At 34.5% G+C, this 25,779-nt stretch overlaps 1 protein-coding gene across 1 annotated transcript in view; it reads right to left on the bottom strand.

Annotated features, from left to right (window-relative positions):
- SGCZ (sarcoglycan zeta) overlaps nucleotides 1–25,779 on the bottom strand; it is a 1,009,275-nt gene that overhangs the window by 408,593 nt on the left and 574,903 nt on the right. The window contains exon 2 of the mRNA XM_047770388.1: nucleotides 2,506–2,700. Coding sequence (XP_047626344.1) covers nucleotides 2,506–2,700 — 195 coding nt within the window. The remainder of the gene's footprint in view (nucleotides 1–2,505; nucleotides 2,701–25,779) is intronic.

Genomic DNA, 25,779 nt, shown 5'->3' with positions numbered 1-25,779 from the left:
CCATGTAATTATGCATTTAAGTTGATTTTCTTAATTAAATTAAACATGCTTCAGAAAAATACATGAATTGAATCTGAAGATTTCTGTGGCCTGGTCACTGGATAGGAACAAGTCTCCCAAGATGAGAGAACTGATTGTATTTTCCATGAGTTTTAAAAGATGCCTTTTGGTCACGGAAAAAGAATGCTTGAAATGATAAGACTTGGAGAAAATTCTACTATTCCTCTATGAAAAAAAAAATTTATTTTAGAAAAGTGATGTTACAGAAGTTGCTGTCAACAACTGCTTGTTTGGCTGATAGTAAAGAAAGCATAAATAAATATGCAGGGGAATGAGAACCTGCTATATAGCAGAGGAAAATCTACTCAATAGTTTTTAATACCCTATATGGGAAAACATAATGGGTATCAGTAGAGGTATGAATGATTCACTTTGCTGTACACCTAAAACTAACATGACATTGTAAGTCAATTCTACTTCCATAAAATTAAATTTAAAAAAAATCTGCATGGGTATATACATTGTCAATACTATTTAACACATGAACCATAAATTAAACCTAAACATGAGTAAGTAAAGGTAGGAGCAGAGCTCAAAAGAACAAAATGACTATGGGTAGAATTAGTGACATCTGTATCAAAATATTCCCAAGTTTTTGTTTGTTTATGTTTGTGGGGGAAGAGGGAAGATGAATACAGAAGTGAACTAACTCCAGGGACAATGGAATCTTTCAAAAGTGTTACTAAAAGTATGCATATATATGTATGACTGATTACTTTGCTGTGCAGCTGAAATTGGCACAGCACTGTAAATCAACTATACTTTAAATAAATAAATAAATAAAATAGGTTACTAGAGTCTCATAAAGTTATCATTTGCCTGACAGCCCCCATATTCACTTCTAGCCACCCACCGGTTTACAGGCATTGATCAGTGACCTGAACAAGTATCCATGTCTAGGAAGCAGTTTTTTTCTCTAATCCTGTAACATACTGAATTCTCCCCCATCTTCTTTTTGTCTTTCATCTCTTCTTCTTGGATGAATACCCTTCAAAATTTGCACTGTATTGGAAAAAAATGGAACCCTAGCTCAGCTCATTTTTCTCTGTGAGCATATGCTGTTTTATCATCATTTGGACAGCTATGGTTTTTCCTTTTTGGAAGGTTAAGCCACCTGCCCTCCCAGCCTCCTTCTGCACACAACTCCAGTGCCCTACCCTGTGGACAGATGCTAGGCTCATTTTTCCATTTTGAGATTCTGTTTCTAGTTAGAATTACATATTAGTGAAGTCAGAAAGAAACTTCTCTTGCTAAATCAATACACAGCATAGTATTTTTAAGAGAGCCCCAAAGAGGAAGATCAGTGAAAATAAATAGCCAGCTTTACACTTCCCCCTGAGGATGCAGAGTACCAAAGAATAATAGCAGTTTGGTCAGCAAGGGAAAGATATTTGCTTGGATGTGAAGATATCCTGGGCTTCTTTGCCAAAGCAATGGCACAGTGGTTTAAAGGCAGAGGAGAGAAATTTAAGAATTTAGCCAGTAAAAATATAATAAGCTAAACTAGACTTTGCTGAAGCAGCTAATTTTTCCCACCCAGGCAAGACATCCTCATAGGTTTATTATACAGTCAATAAACTGAAGCAAAATTGCCACTGGATTATATAATTATTTTATGGATTATTAATTTTCATAAAAGTGATCTAATTTATGGCTTATCTTTTATTTACCATGACCATGCTCTGATAGAAGTAGATCACCAATTGATGACAATAATATACCTTGGCCCATGCAGCCCAGAGAAATTCTAGGCTTTATCAGATTGGATCATGCAGTAGATTGCATAAAAAGCAAATACAGAGAAGTAAATACTCTATGTAAAATATTTCAAAGGAGCTTGTGATTTCTAATATTAACTTTAATGTGAAATATCATCTCTTAAGAAGAGAGTCATTTATTAGATTCCCAGGTTCAGCAAGCACTGAATACAAGTTTTCTAACTTTTTTTTTTTTTTTTTGTCTTTTTAAGGCCACTTCCACAGAGCATGGAGGTTCCCAGGCTAGGGGTGGAATCAGAGCTGTAGCTCTTGGCTTACACCACAGCTACAGCAATGCCAGATATGAGCCACATCTGTAACCTACACCACAGCTCATGGCAATGCTGGATCCCTAACCCATTGAGGGAGGCCAAGGATCAAACCTGTGTCCTCATGGATGCTCAGGTTCGTTAACCACTGAGCCATGATGGGAACTCCAAAAGTTTTCTAACTTCTAAAAATCAGTGGGCTGTGCTGTCTCATGGTCTAAATTCCCTACACTCAAATGGTAGGTAGTAATACATATCATGATTACATACTGAATGCAGTCATAAAATAATATATGACAATCTTTACAATTTCAAGATAAACTTGTAAAGATTAAGATGAATAAATTTCAGTTAACACAAATAAAGCTATATCATCTTTGAACCAAAGGTAATAGATGTAAAATCATGGTGGTACTTACCACAGTGAAGTTCATAACTTTCAATATCCAAATTGTCATGGCTAAGTTAACTATCATGGTAACCAACAGCAGAAGGACAAAGAAGTATAAGCACCTCTTTCGCCATCCATAAATTCCCACTGGGTAAAGGTGTGCATTTTCAGCCCTTGGCAGGTTATTCTGTTGTGTTGCTAGTATGTATTGTTCTCGTGTCATCTGAAAAAAAAAAAAAGGAAAAGAAAGAAAAGACGCATTCAAAAATAAAATCCAAAGATTTTCTTTTAAATCAAAAGGTACAAGATATCTAAGAATAATAGGTAGTGAATGCTCACATAGTTATTTCTGTGTAATTAAAATCAATTAATTTGTTTAATTAAAATGAATATGTTACCCAAACTCTCCAATTATTATCATCAGTTTTGATTTTCAAGCTATCAAACTATCCATTATATCCCTAAGATGTATCTCACTCTCAGTCAGCTTTGCCCAATCCTAAGCCTGGGTTTTGCTCTCAGAATCTGTGAAGACTCTCAGCTTGGCTTTCACTTGTCCAGAACCCAGTGACGCATACAGCCAGGTTACTCTTGGAATAAGATTCATTTGTTCTTCAAAGTAGACAGAGGTCAACTGTACCACAAGGTGTTTTGTGGCTTTATCTAAAAATGCAAGATATAAGTATCCACTATACATGCTTTAATAAAATGTCTGTGTGTTTGCAAAAACCTGTGGAAAAAAATCACTTTTACTTAGAATTATATAGATGTAGCTATTTAATTAAAACTTTGTTGATTATTTATTTTAGTTCTATTTCAATGAGTTACCAGTACCAAATTCATCTCTGAAAGAACCAAAAGTATCTTTACTATCCTAGGACATAATATGATGATATCAGCAGAAGTCAGTTTTGGAAAAGAGATGATATTCTTGGTAATATATAAATTTAGGTTCTAAATAAATTCTTTCAAAGAGCAAATACATTATCTGCTGTCTGACACAACCTAAACAATATGGATAATAATGTCAAATGAATTTTCACTGGATATACAATTTTTAGAATAACATATTTATTAGCTGAAGGATGGAAACATTAATTTTAATAAAATATAATTTTCTATGGGACAATGATTATTCAATTTTTTTCTCTTTAGGTTTTTCTCAGATTTCTTTGGTTGTGAATGTTATTAAATAATTAACACAACATGCTGTGGCTCTGGCGTTGGCCAGTGGCTACAGCTCCAATTCGACCCCCAGCCTGGGAATCTCCATATGCTGCAGGAGTGGCCCAGGAAATGGCAAAAAGACAAAATAATAATAATAATAATTAACACAACAGAAATAATGCTGATAAATTACGCCAAAGCAAAAATTACATTAATAAAGAATTGAAATTACCCAAGTAATATAAAATGTGTAACATAAAATTATTAAGTTATGGTGTTCATTGGTCCAATCCTAATTTAAATAAAACATTGGACTATATATTGAGAACTTCAAAACAATCAGTTATTTGATTTTCTCCCATTTTTGTTTTTCTTTTAGAGCTATAACTTCAATTGTATCAATGCACTGTTAAAAATTATATTTCCAATTCTTTATGAGTGATGTATATTATATTTACTATAATAAAAATAGCTTCATGTATTAAATCATAATTTTAACATCTTAGAAGAGGTAATACTCTGAGATGATCAACAAAATTTTTTTTCATAATATAGAGAATTACCTTTTTTTAATGATCATTATTATTATTTTAGTTAATATTTAATATTTCCTTGAAACTAGCCAAAAAGCTTTAGTCCTCTATTCTGACTTGGAGGGGAGATGTGAAACGTACTAACAGCTATGAAACGTGAAGTGATATAACAGATAACATAGTACCACAGGAATTTACTTTGTCTGAAGATTCTGGTGGAGGTTTTTATAGTTCTGACAATGCAGAAAACATAGGAAAAGGATGAAGGGAACTTTAGATACCACCACAAATAAAGAGAAGAGCAAGAAAGAGCCTTGTTCCTGAGAAGAGAAGAATATGGATGTGATAGGGAAGCACAAGAATTCAGAAGCCTGAATATGTCTAATTGACAAGTAGGAGACTTTCCCTGATGTAGCTGGTCTCTGAAGTCACAAGTAAAATGCTGTGACTATTCAGATCATGCATTGCCTTTAAGGAAGCAAACTTCCTTTTCAGAATATACTATTTCCTGCAAATTCTACTTATACATGAAGGTGAGATTAACATGTCTTAGAAAAGAAATGAGAACTCAAGGCTCCAAAATAAGACATATTACAAAGAAAATGATCTTTTAGCAGCAAAACTGAAATTTTGGTAAAGCTACAGAAATTCAGTAAATACATCAAATATCTCTAACAATTAAAAAATAGCATAACCAAAGGCCAGGAAAAAAGACTGTCAAGAAAACATAAAAATGTGTTATTTAATTAAAGTTATTTTAAAACCTCAAGAAATTGAACATTTTCTTTAAAAAAAGATAAGTTTAACATTATTAGTGTATTACCATTGATCATAAAATACTTTGTGTTATGCAGTATTTGAGCTGTAGAAAGACAGCAAGGTTAGAGTTTTCTTTAAAATATTCCCTCTTTCTTAAGTCTCACAGATCTGAGTGTTTTTCAAGATCATAAATGCTTTCATAGAGGTTACGGCAGAATTGTAGCAGTAGCAAAGATAAATAACAGCATATAACTCTAAAAGATTAAGCAAACCATCCTATATTTGAAACTTCTACCTTTGCCTAAAATGTTAAATGTTGACCTGTTTTCTGAAATATTTGGATTCTCTTGGCATTATGAGAATTCCATAAATAAAATAGAAAATTTGGAGTTCCCATTGTGGCTCAGCAGGTTAAGAACCTGGTATAGGGTCCATAAGGATATAGATTCCATCCCTGGCCTCACTCTGTGGGTTAAGGATCCTGTGTTATTGCAAGCTGTGGTGTAGGCTGCGCTCAGATCCAGTGTTCCTGTAGCTGTGCTATAGACCTGCAGGTGCTGCTCTGATTAGACTCCTGGCCCTGGAACCTCCATATGCCACAGGTGCATCCCTAAAGAGAAGGAAGAAAGAAAGAAAGAAAAGAAAGAAAAGAAAGAAAAGAAAGAAAGAAAGAAAGAAAGAAAGAAAGAAAGAAAGAAAGAAAGAAGAAAGAAAGAAGGAAAGAAAGAAAGAAGAAAGAAAGAAGGGAGGGAAGGAAGGAAGGAAAGAAGGAAAAGAAAAGAGAAGAAAGAAAGGGAAAAAAGAAAGGAAGAAAAGGAAAAAAAGACATAAAAAAAGAAAATTGTTTCCTTAAGTGTTTATTGTCACTCTAAAAGAATGTATCGAACAAACATACACTTGCAAAGATACTTATTTTCTCAGGACAGCTAAGAAAACTTCTTGAAAGAGAGATGATCCCAATTTCCTAAAAGAATATGTCACTGTACTGATGTGTCTTTCTGGCTTATTCGTCTCCATCTCCTCCTGAAATATAAATCCAACATTCTCTAAGCTATTGCTTTGTAATTCTTTTGTTTTTCAAAGAATACACTTCTTGGTTTACTTAATTAGGACTCCCTTCATCTTAGTTTTGCAGTTCTATTAGACACCATATTTTGTGTTTAAAAGCATTTGTTAGAATCAAATAACCTCTAGAGCCCAGTATTTCTTAATAATGGCAAGCAAGTCTTCAGCCTATTTGGATCCAGATGGTCATTAGCATTCACATTAAGACAAATGCATTTACTTCTATCTCCTTACAATTCAGGGAAGTGCTGATTTCGATCTGGACTTTGCATTTTCTTTGACAAAGATACATGCTTTCAAAATGTGAGTAAAAATTTTAGCAAAACATTATGAAGTTAAATGAAAGATGCATTGGCCAATAGACTTAGACCTTGTGAATTCTTCATTTTTTCCCAAAGGTATGAAAAATCTGGTTTTCAGAAAGGATTATTTTGTTTAGTAAATTTAATAACATAGTGTATTAATACTAGAAGAGAATAAATGAATCATTCATTAATCATTAACCACCTAACCATAGCTCATCACCAATAATCTAGCCCTAGGGAATTCTGGTAAAGTCTACTGAGCTAGATGAAATGAGAGGAAAATTAACTAGTGTACCAGAGCCATTGGTTTACTCCCCCGCCTCACAGAGGGGACAACAGTACAGAAGACTAAGGCCAAGGGAATGTTATAAATATTATAATATACCTGGCACTATTATTTATTCTCATCATTATTGAGACTCTAGGCAGAAGTAGGCCTTCATTTGATAAAAATATATTTTTAGTGACCATTATGTGCAAGTAGAATTCAAGTTTGCTGCATTTATGAATTTCACATATTTAGTGAAAACACAATAAACAAATAACATAAATACATATAGGTATACATAAAAATAATACATCAAATATATAATGATATGACAAATACAATGATATAAATTCAAAATATAAGCAATAAAATATTAAATAGTGATACATGCTATGAAGATACTATGCAAGGTGATATAATGGAAGGGGAGGAAAACCACTTTAAAAGTGGTGCAACAAGAACACCTTACAAAGGAAGTGACACCTAAGATGAAATTAAAATAATGAAAACCTTCTATGAAGAGAGTTAAATTAGGAGATCTTTGAAGATCTCTTTAAAGGCTTAGTTGGAGTGGGCTAAATAGAAAATGAAAAATGAGGAAGTGGAGAAAATACATAGACATTTTTTGAGGGATAGAGAAAAGCAAAGATTTGGGCTTTCAGATGAGAATGTTCAGTCTTGTGTTGGAACATTAAATCAGGGACCAGTGTGAGTCTACCTAGAAAATGCATAAACAATGAGGTCACTTAACATGGCACCAGTAGTTGAGGTGGCAAATTTGGGATCCAGAGATGAGTTATGCATTCTCAGAGGTGTGATGGCTAAGGAACTAATGACAATGACAGAAGATCAGTCAGTCAACTGGGCTCTATAAGGTGAGAATAACATAGACAAGTTATGATGATCATAATCCAAAGAGAATTGTTCTTGGTCTTAGATATGCTAGCATTCTGACTCACATCAGCATGTGTAAAACTGAAAGTAGCTGTGCTGAGTCTTGCAGGCACCAGACTCTAGGACTTGTGGCACCAAGACTCTCCTCCCCACAGGCCACTTCATCATAGGTTCCATTTCCACAAATTGGTTCCATTCGTATTTCAATGTGTAAGACCTAGAATGCTCATAGGTATCAGTACCATCTTCTCCTTTCCAACCCCAAACAGACTTTCCTCTCTTTCAGCAAGGTTTTATCATTTATTTTCTGAAGTGGGAGTGGAAAAAGGAGGGCAGTTGTGAATATAATTAGATGTGGCATCTTTCTTGATAGACAGGAAAGGCTAAAGAAAATTTGACCTATTTCAATATCTGTGAGAATAGAAAAAAAAAAGAAGAGGTTAAAGTAGATTACAATGCACAAGATAATTGTTTTTAAATTGCCATCAGACAAAGATAAAAATAAAAACTATTAAAAGGATGCTCTGTTTTATGTTTTATTAGGAAAAAATATTATCTGAAAGGATGATCAAGTGACTCAGTCACAGGTTTGTACCCTCATGACCCTAATAGGGAAGGGGGGTTTGAGCACCTTACAAATGGCAGTAAGAACTGACAAATAAATCTGAGTTTGACCAAGAAGAGAAAAAAAAAAGACTCTCAGACTTTGCCCAAAAACATGAGGACATTAGAAATTTAGTTCAAGTCCATATTTTGAGAACCTATTATAGATTTTACCCTTAAATTGCCTATCTGATGCTAAAGCTGTGAAATGAACCCAATTTTATATTGCAAGTCATATAATTGATGTAATTGTTTTTAAGATAATCACATTTAACACTTTTATAATACTACTCACAACAGTCCTGGATACAACACAGAGATGTCAGCACAGAGACTGGAAGGAAACAGCAAATTATATAGTTAGCTCACTAATTTCATTCCCTAAAATTAAAATACGAACTAAGCATCTCATTTTTGCTCAGACCTGTTCCCTGTGTTCCCTGTTATGGGAAATATGAATATAAAAGAGAAGCATGTGTCTCCTAGAAAGTAAGATAATTTGGGAAATTGCTTTTAATTTCTGATTACAGAGTTAGCACTTGGCACATTTAAGTAGAAATATGCAACGTCTTCATGACCATAAAAATTGAATCTCGGTTCCAAATCCTCTTAACTTCCTCACTGGGAGTAGCTTAGATTCCATGAGAAGTGGTGAATCATGTTGGTGTCACTGCTCATTAAGTGTTGATCATGTTAACATTGTCTGTTATTTGTTCAGACAAGGAATGGGCCAGTAAGCTAAATGCAGTCTCAGATTGATGTGCCAAGGTTGTAATCCCAGCCTAGCCATTCTATTCTGTGTGTTCTAGGGCAAATCACTTAGCTTTTCTCTGTCCCAGTTTCCTCAGCTCTCAAATGAATATTACATTGGCTTACATAAGAGCAATATGGGAATAGAAAAGTAGGATGTTAAAGATCCCCTTTCCTTTTACATGGTAAAAACATTTAAAATCTGACCTTCAACCTCTTAGCTAGTGGCCCCCTACTTCGGTGCTGCATAAGTATTTATATTGGAATGAATTTTTAAAAAGCATGATGAAAATATCATTTTAAAAACAAAATGCCTGACATGACCAAATGATAATGGTGTAAACTTTACACAGCACAAAGGCATTTTCTTTTCTCTTCACAGAAAATGAGTCTCTAAACAGCCACTAATGTTGAGAGAGATTGAAAACAATACAGTAATGTCCACTTACCATGGCAATTGCAACTTTTCCCTATCTGTGATACTTAATTCTCAAAGGCACATTCCAACATGATGGCAGTTAAAATTTGCTATTTGAGAAGAATGTCCATTTGGAATGATTTTTTTTTCCAGTTGGTTTATGGAAAATGCTGTAGTCAGGTTTTACAGCCTGGAAAAGTAGCAGCCTTGCAACTGAATTTCAAGAATGATGAAAGATACCTCAGTTAAATGGAGTTGCCTCTTGAGATAGGAAATAGAAGAGGATTCTAGCTAAGGCAAACAGTAAAAAAGAAACTTGAATAGGCATTAAAAGGGCAACACATTCCCAGAGGAATAAAACTTTTAGAAAAATGTGAGCATTTACAGAGAAATGTTTTCGGTGACCCAGTCATCATTCTGAGTTTATTTTACATACTCTATGCACTTTAAAATTAAACACTTTTATATAGGAAATACTTTCAGTTTTTAATTGGATGAAAATTCCATCACAGTTTTTGACATGTATTGAGTCACACTCAGATTTAGGTTCCTAACAGTGAAGTTAATTCTTGGACCACTTCATGTGCTACTAACAGAAAAACTTAGCCATGAAAGAGATTTTGAAGGAGGCTGGGATGTCTTTTGCACACTCAGAGGTATAGCAACACCAAGAGATAAAACAACATAGGTTGTTGTGAGCACCATTTTACACTAAGCTTGCAAGCAGGAGAAGCCCCTTGGCAAGCATTGCTGCATACGCACAGCAGGAGAAAAAGGAAAAAATCTTTAGGGAAAAACAAATTTGCCAGAAACACAGCTGGAGAGCTTAACTGGGCAAGTGGAAATCCCATGCTATTTAAAGCAATAAGAATCAACAGGAAAACATGTTTAAAGGGCAATAGTAAGTAAGACAATTGGAGAAAGAATAAGACTTATTGGCTTTTGTTCTAATAGGAAGCAGAAAAACTCCATGAGAATAAGAAAGAGTTTGGCTTCCATAGCCTTGATAATTAGTTAGAAAGCACCACTGGTTATGAAAAATCTTGCAAACAAGTTTCAAAATACTTATTCTACTGAAAGATATTTTTCCCACTTTCACAACCTTTGTTACATTTTACTGGATTCATTCAAATTATTTATAGTGTAGTGAAATTTGTTTTGTTTTGTTTTGTTTTGTAAAATTCTCTAATGTATAACAAGCTCTTAAAAAATGTGTTCTCTTTTTGGTTAGCTCACTTTTGGAGATGAGGAAGAGAGGAGAGTCATTTTAATTTAGAATGTAACACTTTCAATACATTAAATAAAGATGACTATAATGATCCACATAATTAGAGTTTCGGTTGTGGTGCATCTGACTAGTATTGAGGAATCAGGTTTGATCCCTGGCCTTGCTCAGTGGATTAAGGACCCGGCATTGCCATGAGCTGTGGTGTATGTTGCAGACTCGACTTGGATCCCGAGTTGCTGTGTGTATGTGGTGTATGCCGGCAGCTGCAACTCCGATGTGACCCCTAGCCTGGGAACTTCCATATGCTGTGGGTGAGAAAGATCCACATAATCTTGTCAAAACAAGTTTTTATTCCCAGCCCAACTAAATTTTGATTACTTGGATGAAGACAAAGCTACTGGGCCAATAATTAAATTTCAAATCTCTTGAATTGTTTGTTTCAGAGGGGGAAGGATAGAAGTCTCACTTTTGATATAAGTAAGTGGTAGAGAGAAAATGCAGACCAATTTAACATTTGATGACATGAAGGGGGGTGTGTAGAAAGAAGCCTAGATAGTTATCATGAAATGGGGCCAGTGTGGACAGATCTCTCCATCAGTGTTGCAGAAATGGCCCCCTGAAGCTTGGGCTAGATCCTCCAGTTCTCTTGCTGTTGGATCTTAGTAGGGTCCACAGGGGAGAATATGGGCCAGGAGAAGAGGTAGTGCTTTGTCAATCATTTTTCATACTAAACTTGGCTGGGGACACCTAGATCAGGAGTATAATCTATCTTTCCAACAGAGGTAAAAAATGGAAAGAGACTGATGACACTTTGACTTTGGTTTCATATTCCACAAATCAGGCTCTTTTCATTGCTGGTATTAGAAAACTAGTAAATAAGATTAACTGGTTATTCTTCTTAGCTGAGAAGATTTGGAATGATGTGTGTGTTGCATTTTTTTTTTTGGTTGTTTTATGGTTGTTTCTTGTTGTAACTCAGGAAGGGTAGTAGAATATGCCACCCCAAAAATATGTCACTTTGGTACATAGATTATTTTGTGCTATCAGCACTTGAAAAACAGCCAATCTAGGGAGAGGTGTTCTCTGAACACCTCTTCTCTGTACATACATAGGTCCAGCAAAAGGAACTCAATTGTCATAAATCCCCTCCACTGGAGTTTCATCAATCAAGGAAAACTGACTCCTGTCACCAGACAGGAGTCTAGAAATAACATTACACCTCAACTCACTTTGTCATAAACTATCACATCTCCTTACTCTTCTAAGGGCCCATTCATCTTTCCTAAAAACCATTTGCTCTCCCCTAAGAGACCTACCATACCATCCTCTTTCCCTATTAAGATGGTAGTTAGCTTAAGTTCCAAGCCACTTTTCTAAATCACTCCTTTTTTCCCTGTGCATCTCTCAGGTATGCATGAGGGATAGATTTTAATAAAATTCTGTTTGTTTTTTCCTCTTGTTAATCTGTTTTGTATTATAAGACTCTGAGCCAAGAATGCATAAGGGTGGAGGGGAAATTATTTTTCTTCTTTTATATTCTCAATAAGATTATAAATCCCTTTGCTTAGAATTCTTTTATGCTCACCCTAGCATTACATACAGATCTAGATATGCTGCTATAAATGATAAACTGAGATTAATACCCACTTTTATTGGATACCTGCTCCGTGACAGGCATTCTGTGGGTAGCTTTAGCATTCATTCAGCTGAAATCAAATTGATTTTTATATTAACTCAGAAAAGGGGGGACTTTAGAAATCATAACAGTGCCATTTAGTACATTGCAGTTACATCCATGGGCTTCTTTAAATAACCCAATAAATATTTGTTGACTCTACAGATGGATGAATATATTTAGAAAGCATATAATTCAGGCAACTGGAAATGAATTTAGGGAATATGGTGAGAGCAAATGGAATTGCATTTGACTTAAAATAATATTGTACAATCATAGACATATTTTTTTCCATTTATGAATTGGAAAAGCTAGAGTGCTTCATGTCTTTAATGGATTAGATGATATCTCAGGGATGGTGGGGGGGGGATTTTTGAGACAATGATCCTTAAAAACGTATCTCTAATTCAAAGTTCAAATGTAAGACCGAGTTCTAAATCTGCAGCACACTAAATTAGGAAGCTTCTGGATCTGATTAAAACTATTATATAAAATTGAGCTATTTATTTGTCCCAGCACCCCTGATTCTATTGATACTGGCACAGTATTTTAAAGCATTGACTTAAAAAAAAAAAAAAAACTAAGAATGTCATTGATGCAGAGATCCTATGTCTCTTTTGGGGGAATGGAGGGCATATAGCTCTGTGTTTCTTTAAATCTCATATTTTCCACAAATATCTGTTCATAGTCCATATTGCAAGCATTCTATCTCAGGATTTATCATAGCAAGATTATTTTAAAGTTTTTCAACTTCTGCCTTATTTCTTGTCTCTCTTGCTTAGCTCAAGATACATATTCCTAAAGCCTAAATTATATCATGTTTATTCATAGAGTAAACACGTTAGTTTAGCCCTTTATACTCACAGAGCATTTTTATAGGAACTAGAGCTGCAGCAATAAAGATGAAAAAAAAAATCCTGCCTTCATGGAGTTTTTATTCCTATGTCAAGCACAAACAAGGGACAAGAAAAATAAATACTGTATAGCACAGGGAACTATATCCACTCTCTTGGGATAGAACATGATGGAAGACAGTATGAGGAAAATATTGTATATGTATGTATTACTAGGTCACTTTGCTGTATAAAAAAAAAGGCACAACATTATAAATCAATTATACTTTAATAAAAACAAAGAAACAAACAGAAAAAAACCAGAATGTGTCAAGTGAAACATTATGAGGAACTAAATAACATAAGGAAAGAAGATAATGAAAATACATGCTGTCATTGAGACAGGTAGTCTGTTAAAGCTAACTGGAAACTCAATCTTTGAGTAATGTCCACAAGGACATGAAAGTAAGAGCATTTTTAGTGGGAGAACTTCAGTGTAAGGGGAAGTATTTCAGTGGAGGGGATGAGAGCATTTCAGTGAAGGGTAAAGTATCTGACTATCATGTTCTGGGTCTAGCAGGAGTCAGGAGCAGAGAGATGGGATGTCTAAGTAAGGCTAGAAGAATAAGGAGAGCCAGGGCTCCATAGGGCACTAGGAGTTTGTTCTCTACTGGATTGTCTTTCTTTTAGGCAGGTATTTCTATCTGTGTCATATAAAATAGCACCACACCCCTTCACCATTTCCTTACTTCCCTCTCCGCAATTTCATTTTTATTCATAACACTTATCTCCACCTAGCATTAACTATCCATCTGTTTATTTTCTGTCACTTCTACTAGAATAGAAACCACGTAAGGATAGGGTCCTTGGGTGGTGTATTGCTTTAACTCCCTCAAGTAGTACAGATAGGTCCTCAAAACATAAACTGAATAAACAAATATAGTGGAGCCACTATGTGTCCCATGATCATGTCATGCATTCAGCTGGTGTTGGATAAGATTTGATTAAATTAATTTGTCATTCCTCCTTCACTTTTGAGATATATGTCCTTCAACACCAAGGTCAGAGAATGAAATTCATGGTTTTCAATCTTGTTCCTATTACATACTATTTACATCGCCCTAAGCATGTATTTGTTCCATCTGAGTTATTTCCTTATCTGAAATTTGAGAGTAAATTCAACTCTTAGAAACTTATGTGAAGATTAAATGAGATAATATATAACAAACTATATAAATATGTGTTGATTCTTAGAGCTTTTCCTTCTTTACTCCACCATTTAGCAATTAGTACATTTTTCTATTAAAAATGATATAACAGAGTTTCTGAAGAAAATGAATATATTTGTTTTTATTGATTTTAAAAAATTTAAATCATGAAATAAGGTGCTGAAAAATGCATACCTGTAGAATTTAGAAACATAACTAAATATCTAGTTGTTTGTAGATAACAAATTAAAATGTAATTTGTATAATTTAAGAGGTATTCTTACAGAGTCCACTTTCAGACACTATCTGTTTAGCTGTTTCTGTGAGCTTTTAAGGAGTTATTTTTATTTCATAGTTTGGAATTGAAGATAACTTTCAATTGGTTGATACATTTAAAATGAATAGAGGTGAAAGAAGTGACATAAAATAGTTTGCAAAGTGGCAACAAAAAAATTTACAAAGATTAAAGAAAAGGAACATTTAGATATTTCCTTCATAACAGTGAGATCGATCACTACCTTTACAAGTATTTTTAAAAGTAGTTTAAAAGATTATTTATTGTATTAATTTTGCTGTAATCAAACCAGTAAGTCATGGTTTTATTGAAGGGTAGCATAATATGAGACACCAAAACATGCCACTTTGCATATTGATTATTCTGTGCTATAGGCACTTGAACACAGCAAATGCAGGAGAGACATTCTGTGAACTCTCATTTGCTTAAAGACAGATTCTACAGAAGGATCTCAGTTGTCACAGACACCCCCCCCCCATCCAGGAGTTTCATTAACCAGGGAGGACTGACTCGTGTCACCAGAGAGGAGAATAGAAGTCGACACCACACCCAGACACATGTTGTCACAAACTATCACACCTCCCATCTATCCTTCTCAGGGCCCTGTATCTTCCCAGCAAATCTTAATTCCTCTCCCCTTTCCTTATTAAGATGGTATCTAAGCCTGAATTCTAAATCACTTCTTCAGGTTACTTACTTAGGGAGATACTCTGGTACCTCCCAGGCATAGATAAGGGATGCATGGTCATAATGTGTTTGTTTCTCTCTTGTCAATCTGTCCTTTATTACTAGGGCCTCAGCCAAGAGCTCAGAAATATAGATGGGAAATTATTTTTCCTCCCTTAAACCATGAACACATCCACAGGGCAGGAATCCAGCTGGCTGCACACAGCTGGTTGTTGCATCCCTTTCTGACCTGCACTGAACCTTCTCTCTGTGGGGACCAAAGTACCTTCTCCAAAGCTTGCATGGCCACCAGATTCCATATTCTACCACTTATGTACTTTTTGTCTTTTTTTTTTTTTGAGGATTGCATCCACCGCAGATAGAGGTTCCCAGGCTAGGGGTTGAATTGGAACTGTAGCTGCTGGCCTACACCTTAGCCACAGCAACACAGGATCCGAGCCACATCTGTGACCTATACCACAGCTCACATCAATGCTAGATCCTTAACCTACCGAGCAAAGTCAGGAATCGAACCCACGTCCTCATGGATACTAGTCGGGTTCATTAACCACTGAACCACGACAGGAACTCCTACCACTTATTTATTTTTGTATAAGTGTATTCTCTCCAGAGAGCTGCAGAACTGAATTCCAGGCCCTAATACTTAATGTAGGCTTCTGCCTGATGATCTGAAAAGGCTGTGGCCATGTTATAAATTAGTGAACTTTGCAAATTGTATTTAACTAATTTAGAAGTACTCATCTTACAATTGAGAAACTGGACAGATAGAAAATTTGACCAGAAGAATATAAAGGAAATGTTTAAAAGCATGTTAATTGCTGATTCTAAGAATAACTGAAAATATCAGTAACCAATGTGATCCCTGACATATATATATATATATATATATATATATATATATATATACACACACACACACACATATATATATATACACTTGTATATATATACACTGTAATTTATATATAAATATAAATGAATTTATATTTACAATACATTTATTTATCTATCATACATTGTACTTTAGAAAAGGTATGTTGGAATCAATAGGTAAACTAACAAAAATCATCTGTTTCTCTCTTACTGTCTCTGTTTCTGACTTACTTCACTCAATATGAGAGTCTCTAGTTCCATCCATGTTGCTGCAAATGGCATTATTTTGTCCTTTTTTATGTCTGAGTAGTATTCCATTGTGTATATAGACCACATCTTCCTAATCCAATCATCTGTCAATGGATATTTGGGTTTTTTCCATGTCTTGGCTATTGTGTAGCACTGGGAACTATGTCTAGTCACTTATTATGAAGCATGGTAATGTGAGCAAAAAGAATGTATACAAATATGTGTAACTGGGTCACCATGCTGTACAGTAGAAAGAAAATAATGTATTAAGGAAATAAAAAATAAAAATCACCTTTTTAAAACACTTTAAAAGATCTAATTTAAAAGAGCAAAAATCCACATTAAAATCCACTCGAAACACTATATGGATTTAATGATAAATTACAGAGTACCCACTCATTGCATGATTTCAAGGATACATTATTAAGGTGAAATTACATTAATGCATGGTCTATGGACATCTGTAGAACTTTGCATTTTAACTGTTCTTTAGTGCTCCCTGCCAGATATGTTTATGCCCAGCTTATGTTTGGTCATATGCCTAAACTAGAATGCTAAATATTTCTATTCAATCTAAAAATGAAGCAAAATGAATTATTTTTAACATCCATCCAAATTACTTTCTATAAAATAATGAAAAAAAAGAATCACTTTCAGTGGAAAAAGAACTGAATCATTAACACTGAATGATTCTTCATTCAAGGAAAGAAAGGAAACTAACAATAATAATAATAATAATATTAATAACAGAAAATGAGCTCATGGAGACAGTCACGTGCTAGACACTAATGTCCAAAAGTACTACTCACTTACTCTTAACCACCACTCAGAGAGGGAAGACTGTATTATCATCCTTTTTTTTTACAAAATAAGAAAAACGCGGGCTGGGAATTTCGGAAATTTCTCCAAGCGGAAATAGGGGCAAGAACTACTGGATGCAAGAGATGTAAGAGGTAACTTCTGATTCCTGAACTCACTTTATCAGCCTGATCCCATGATGCTGATGGGCCAAATACCTTGACATAAGTTACCTCATGTAATTATCAACATCACTCCACAGAAAATGAGTATTACAGGTCTCCCTTTAGTAACAATAATCTGCAGCTCCAAAATTAATATAATCAATGAGTAGGAAATTGATTTTTGGATTCAGATCTGTAGAGTGATATGGGAGTTACAGTTGAAGTTTTTGTTTTTGTCTTTTTAACTTTTGTCACACTACTTCCCCAACAAATATTTACTGAACACCTGCTACATGCAAAGCATTTTAAAATGTATTCAAATATACACAAAGACAATGCCAGTATCTATAAACAAATAGGCAAATGAATGTAATCTATGCTTCCTTCACTGTGAGACTTTGTACTTTTGTACTTTGTACTTTTTCTTACCCCCTTTGTACTTACAGGGGGTAAGGAAATTGGTTTAAGGGACACATGTAATTGCTTTAGATAGTAAATAAGCACAACAGTAAACATTTTTGATTCACATAAAGAGAAATCTATTCTTTTGTATTTGCTTCCAAGCTTTCTTAGCACTTCACATAGAAAGTCATTTGCATGTCAGTAAGCACATCACTAATTTCCAGCCCTTTCCCTCAGAAAAATATGTTAGCAAAGTTTTCAGCCAAAGAGTACATCTCTAGATAAGATTTAACGGCTTTATTTTGTTTTCTTTGTATTTATCTTTCGTGTTACCTTACAGCAGGTGAAACTGGCCATATCTGTCCAGTTATCTTTTAGTATGCTGACTTCTGGAAGGTGAAACTAGTTTCCAATTTTGGTATTGGTCCTTTAAAAATAGCTTTATTTATATAGAGGTGTATGTGGTATATAAAGATGGGCGGAGAATCATGAAGTTTGTAGAAAATGACTCACGTTTGGAAAAATATCATAAATAAGAAAAGGAAGAGTTTTCTCACCAGGCTGTCTGTAATTGAATGGGCTAACTGTGGCAAGGTGAGATCCCTTGAGGTGTACGACTTGAGTAGACAGTGGATGCCTGTAAGGACATTTACAGAGGATCCCCAGGCCTGCACTGTGGGGGGTTAGGGAGGTGCCTACTTCTTAAAGCTTCTGGGAACTATGGGTCCTATAGAAGTAACCCAAGCACTTTTGATACGTTCCATGTGATTAACAGATATCCTAGGAACTTGATGGAGGGGACAGACACTCTCTGGATAGGATATTAGATGGCTTTGCAGAAGCATTTGATGTAGGCTTCATATAACCATTGATAAATGAAGAATAAGCCAGGATGGTGGCATTACAGGCAAAGAAAAAGCAAGAGAATACGGATGCAAAACTTGTAAAGTATATTTGAAGAAACTTAGGCTGCCTAGAAAAATATAAAAATAACTTATTGAGAACCAGCCTATCAAAAATATGAGAAGAAATGAAAATAAACAGGGTTACTGAAACATAAGAGAGAGTGATCTGCAGTTATACTTATAGAAATTCATTTTGTTACTTCAGAATATGATTGTACCCTTATCAGTCCAATAGGTTATTTTTTCTAATTTTGAATTACAATAAACTAATTTTCTGCTTCAAAATGGAAATAATTCATATTGATGAGTGAAGGGTAGACAATAAAATTGTCGAAGGCTTAAGATCAGTGTTTACCAGATGGCAAAAGACTTATTATAAAGCTATATGTAACCAGGTGGTGCTGATTCAGGGGCAGAAAAATAGGTCACCGAAATATAATAGAAATTCTAGAAATAGACATAAACAAATAGTTAATTTGATATTTCTGGGAATAGCAACCGTTTGAAAAAACATGGGGAAACAGGAATTCTAAAACTTCTGGTGATAGTACTAATTGGAATCTCATTTTTGAGAGTGATTAAGAAAATATCTGTTACACTAAATTTGTGCATGCCCTGTACCCCAGAATTTCCTTATATATACTACAGAAAGACCAAGACTTATAAAACATGTTCACTGGATGTTTTATAACACTAAAACATTGGGGGAAATCTCATAAATGTTCATTACAGAGAAACATGTATATGTAATAGTATATTTAAAGAGTGGAATAACACCAAGAAATTAAAATGAATTGAACTAGATAGATTCATTAACATTAGTAGATCAAAAGAAGAATAATGTTAAGTGACAAAAATAAACATTAGTCTATCAGAATAATCATACACATGTATACACACAAAGCTGCATTCACATAAATAATCTGTAAAAATGTAAACCTATTTCAGGACAGTTATTAGCTCTCTCCTCTCCATGTATGAACTTGGACATGATATTTGTGTTGTATGTACCTTTCCTGTAAAACCAGAATGATGAAAATATAACTAAGGTTTGTTTTAAGTCATTTGTAACTGTATATTGAAAATATATAGGCAAATATAAAGTTAAAAACAGTATAAGAAAAAAATGATGTGAGGTCAAATTTGTTTACTGTTGCTTCCTGAAGAAAGTATATCCTGATCTGAACTTTCTAGAAAGAAAATAAAACTGAAATTTGTAATTAAAGGAAGAAAAGGAAGGACCCAGGTACTGCCTAAGAAAGGGAGCTGTATGGTGTAATGAGGGGACATATAGTAGGGGTAAGAGTTAACTGTAAGGTGGCTAAATGATTTTTAGGAATGGAACACTTATTATTCATCTACAGCTAAGAAAATGGCCAAATTGAGCTTGAATTAATTTCTAAGAACTTATTTTATGCTTTAGGATGGATTCTAGTAGGTGGTCTCCTGGGAACAAAGACCTGAAGAAACTTGCTTAAAGGCATGCTCTCATGCACCTGCTCTTGCAATTTTTTCTTTCTTTCTCTCTTTTTCTTTTTTTTAGGTGTGCACCTACACCATATAGAAATTTCTAGGCTAGGGGTCGAAATGGAGCTGCAACTGAAGCCTATGCCACAGCAACACAGGATCCAAGCCACATCTGCGACCTTCACCACAGCTTTCAGTACTGTTGGATCCTTAACCATGGAGCAAGGCCAGAGATGGAACCCACATCCCCATGGATACTAGTCTAGTTCTTAACCTGCTGAGCCACAACGGGCACACCTGCGATCTTTTTTATTTAACAGATTACAGAACAATAGGATACAAGTCAGTGCAATTTCCTTGGATAGAACCGAACTTCAGTGGAATAAGTTTTGTGTTTTAAACACAACATGAGCAGACATCCAGAGTAAAAGTGTGGTGGCTGCTCAATAATTAATTAACTCATTGTTCCCTAAACTTAAGTTTAGTGATACAAATAAAAGAGCATTGGAAACCTCTCAATGTAAGGAGAGATGTGAAGAGTGGAAAATGATGACCCATTCATGCTTTGATTGCCCACCAGAGTGTTCACTTAAAGGGTCATCATCCAAAAATCTTTCTACGAAACTAATTAATAATATTTAAGATAACTTAGATTTACTGTATTAAAAATCCTTTTAAGCAATCCTTTAAAATTAAAGTTTCCAATCTAAATGGTGCATTTATTTCTTGATTAGTATTTCTAATTGCCAAAAGGATACTTACTTAAATAAGGACTGGAATACTAAATTAATACTAAAGCCTGGAAACCATGCTAAGTGCATTTCAGAAGTAATCATTAATTGAATAAATAATTATATTGTGTTATATGGACTTAGTAGCCACTCAATGAAAATAAATATACTAAAAACAATTTACCATAATTTTTTGCTCTCATATTAAAATATCATAGATATTTCAATTATTATCTGATCTTACTTATCTTCAACATTATCAATTTTACTTTACAACTAATTATTTGATGTACTTTCAAATAAAAAAAGAAATAAAACATTCTCAATAATAAATTTGGATGATATTAAATATTCAACCTTCTAATCTGCCCATGTACATATTATGGTCTTATCTGAATTTCATGAATTCGGTAAAGTTTTATGTGTCCTTTGCAGCCAACAAGTCATGTTTTACCGATCGAACACATTCTGTTCATGTATTTATCTCTGGGGCTGTACTATGCCTGACTCATGAAAATATTAATAAATATTGAAAAAATGTGGAAAAGAATAAAAGCATGTAATTTTTCAAAAATTTCAGCTTCATTGGCATGCAACTAATGCAAAATTGTAAGATATTTAGAGTATTCATCCTAGTGATTTAATATACGTTTACTTTGTGAAAGGATTTCCTCCCATCTGGTTAATTGACATCTCCATCATTTCACATACTTAGATTTTGTGTGTGTGAGAATATTTAAGATCTACTTTCTTAGCAAATTTCAACTAAATAATACAATTTTATCAACTAATAACCACTTCATTTTACATTAGATCCTCAGACTGTATTCATCTTACAGTTGAAAGTCTATACCCTTTTACCCACCTCTCTGTTATTTCCCTTACCTTCAGCCCCTGGAAAGCCCTTTTCTACTTTCTGTTTCTATAAGTTAGTAATTTTTACTTTTCTGTTTCTATTTTTAGCAGATTGACCTTGATATGCACTTCAATAAAGTACACTGTACATACATAATGGGCCAGGAAATTATGACAGACTTTCAAAGTCCTTGCACACCTTTCCTTTCCTATATTCCACCTTGAACTCTGAGATCTATTTTATAGAATTTGTGTGGAAATGCACATGCAGATTTGGTGATGGAGAGATGGCATAAGTCTGATAACAAACAGAACTCATTTATTGTTACTAGACAACCCAAACACATGTCAAGTTCCCCCTGGCCACCCCCTGTGTGCACCCTTTCCACAGCCCACACCTAGGCCCCCACATCCCATCCCAGGAAGAAAGAGGGGCATTCTCATGCCCACTAGTTTTGGCAGACAAGCCAGCTCAGGGCATGGGCTCTTCACTTCCTGACATTTTCCCAATGGTTTCTCAGTCTTGGGCATTGGCTAAAAGTAGTATTACATTTTCTCTGCCCATGTGACTAAATAACCAGTCAGAATTATTCTTTTAGATTTTCACTGCAACAGTGATTATACATTATCTCTCTACTCAAGTAGTTTGGGAGATTTAGAAAAAGTGAATATAATTTGAGTTAACATTAATACATATGCATTTCAATGATGGACAAATTCTGAGACAAAATGAGGTCCATTTTAGTAAATTCAGCAATAAATGAGTAGATAAATGACTTTTAATTGTAGAGAATTTCCTCCAAAAATTCCCAAATAAAAGGGAATGAAATTTGGATTTGTTAGCCTGTAAAAGAAAAATCCTGTTCTATAAGGATCCAGCATAGTCATTAAGACTTTACCTCTCTGTATACAAAGAGTATACAATTCTTACTAAATAATGTCATTTATGAATTTATCACTTTTTCATTAATTTTATTGTTGAAAAATTTTTATAGATATTTTTCTCACTCTACTGTTTATTTTAATATCTAGAAAGGATACATGCTCTGTATTTTGAAAATTTTAATTTTCAATTTAAATCTTTAAATTTATTTTAAATATTCACAGTTAGATAATTTTTTGGTTTTAGCCCTACCTCTAGCAATATCATCATTTACACATAGCAAGCTCATAGCAAATGTTTAAGTAATTAACTTCTGGGTGTTCCTATTGTGGCTCCAAAGTAGCAAATCCTACTGGTAACCATGAGGATACGGGTTCGACCCCTGGCCTTGCTCAATGGGTTAAGGATCCAGTGTTGCTGTGAACTCTGGTGTAGGCCACAGATGCACCTCAGATCCTGCATTGCCATGGCTGTGTTACAGCTCCTATTTGACCCCTCGTCTGGGAATCCTAGTCTATGGAGTGCTATGGGAGAGGCCTTAAAAAGCTAAATAAATAAGTAAATAAATAAGTAAATAAGTAAATAAATAACTTCTGTTTGCTCCCCAGCAACAGGAAGAGCAAAGAAAGTATTCCCTGAACTTAGGCCAAATGGTTATTTTTCATTTATGAGCTATTAGCTAAAATGTCAGCAACCAATGTTACCAAAGTATCTCAAGTGTAGAGAGCTTTACTAAATGAGCCATCCATGAAAATATGAAGGAGTAAATGTGTTTGAATATTTAAATATTTAGAAAATAAAAACTCAAGTGGTACCTGGATGTACATGAACAGAGATCCTTATCAGAAAGAAGTGCTTCCAACAGCATGCTGAGCCAGTGATGCACTCCTTCCACTCTTAACCCTCTTTCTGTCAGGCACTGGGACTTGCACATTTATTTTAAGCAAATGATGTAGTAGCAACATCTTGCACTGGCTATATACTGAATTAATTCACTGCCTCTTTACATTATTAAGGATAGTGAAACCTTTGAGAAACTGTATCAAGGATGGCACTATGAAAATAGGTACTTTTCAGAAAACATTGAATTTCTAGCAATCACTTATCTGCAATCTTCATATCCTATACATTTAATTGTGTTCCATTGCCCCAATATGCTCTGTTTTGAGGCAGTTTAATGAGGAATCTGGGCAAAGGAAATCGGTTGAGACTTAGTGAGTGGCTGGGGAGTAGTATGGTAAAGTAAAAAAATATATATATGGACTTTATTTGCATAGGGACAATCATTTTTCTTGGTTTTCTTTTGTGTATTGACTTTAGGTACAGTTCTGCATTTGGATAGATAAATGGACTAAAAAAATCCATGTAAGTTCCCTTGAGTCAAAGCAGATGTTATATATGTCAGAGTGATGTGGTTTAAGATGAGTATTTTTGTTCCATTGAGTACTGTGGTTGCCTATGGAAATGATTTAAGGTGCAGTTAACCATGAGTGGTTCTGAAGTATTGCAAGTCTGTTGGGTTGAAGATTTACTCATGCATAGCCTGTTTTACTGCCATCCAATACAAAAATAGTGTGAAGAAAAGGTCTTGGAAAAGGATAGCGCTGATACAAAAAAAATTTATAAATACAGAACACTCAGTAAGCTACGGAAGGAAAAGGCAACAATGGACAAACTGTAAAATGGGTAAATATTAGGAAAAGAATGTCCATGGCCACAATTTTCAAAAATAAAAATATTATCCCATCTATAAAAATTATTTAAAATATCAATACCAAAATAGGTCACAGAATTTAGGGATAATTTCAATTATACTTTTTCATTCATCCAAACAAGCTTCAAAAAAACAATTATGGAAGTTTAAAAAAATGGCAATATTTTATTTTTTATTTTTTATTTTTTTATCTTTTTGCCTTTTCTAGGGCCGCTTCCTGTGGCATATGGAGGGTCCCAGGCTAGGGGTCTAATCTGAGCTGTAGCCGCCGGCCTACACCAGAGCTACAGCAACGCAGGATCCGAGCCGCATCTGCAACCTACACCACAGCTCACAGCAACGCCGGATCCTTAACCCACTGGGCAAGGCCAGGGATCAAACCCGAAACCTCATGGTTCCTAGTCGGATTCGTTAACCACTGAGCCACGATGGGAACTCCAAAAAATGACAATACTTTAAATGGAAGTGTCCTTATAATAGAAACCTTCAACAACATGAAAAGTTAATCTATAAATAAAAGGTTTTAAGTTCTACTCAATGTATTATAATAATTCTTATAATAATTACCTGGAAAAAACTAATGAAAATATTTAGAGGATAATGATAGTATAAATAAGAAAATAAATAAACTGAAAAAAGTAAACAGTAACAGAAATAAAACCATATTTATATGGAGAAAAATTAAGTAGTACAAGTTGATTTTTCAGAAATCATATTTACATTTATTAATAAACGGGCTAGAATAAAATAGTGAGAAATTTAAAATTTTTGAAAAAATTTCCTGGTAAATATTTGTATGGTTCACACACACACAAATGGTTTAAACAATGTGTAGCAGATGTTTAACACAGGGAAGGCAAATTGGTTATATCATATGTGTCCATTCTGATCAGTCTTTAGTAGCTGCTTGGAGAGATGGATGGAGGGGGCTTCTCTCAGACTCTGGGGGAAGTAATGCAATGATCAATTGTGGCACAGGAGGCTGACTCATGCAAGTACAGTTTGCTCATATTCACCACCCTTTCTCTCTTTCAAAGAAAATGGAAATTGAACATTAATACCCATAATTTTAAAAGTAAATGCCTCTCTTGATATGCATATTCACTACACTTCACAGCCACACATATCTATGAGATATTCTCTTCTAAAATAATAAAATTCCAAGGCTATGGAATGAGTTGTGTCATACACTTGTTAATATTTTTTTCACAGTGCTCAGTGTGTGTTAATGACAGAATATATTAGAGTCCAAGTCCATAATAAACCTCCAAAGCTCAGAGCATGAAGCAATAGATTCATGGGAAAAGAGAGAGTGAACTAAACCAGTTTTTTTCAGAGACAAAACAGAATCACTCATGTTTTGTCTAATGTAACTCCAGAGTCCGGACATCTTCCCCAAGAGTTACTACTCTTCATTAAAGAGAAAAAGCAAAACACTTCCTATAACTTTTCAAACTGTCAGTTATTCCAGGACACTCTGAAAAGGGTAGAGACTATTAAGATAAAGGAAACAAATAAAGAGAATTTAATGAACAAAAAGCCAAACCAGAGTCTACTACTTAAAAAACTTTAA

Source organism: Phacochoerus africanus, chromosome 3 (assembly GCF_016906955.1).
Source record: "Phacochoerus africanus isolate WHEZ1 chromosome 3, ROS_Pafr_v1, whole genome shotgun sequence".
Lineage (NCBI taxonomy): Eukaryota > Metazoa > Chordata > Mammalia > Artiodactyla > Suidae > Phacochoerus > Phacochoerus africanus.
This window is presented reverse-complemented; position numbering and strand designations above follow the sequence as displayed.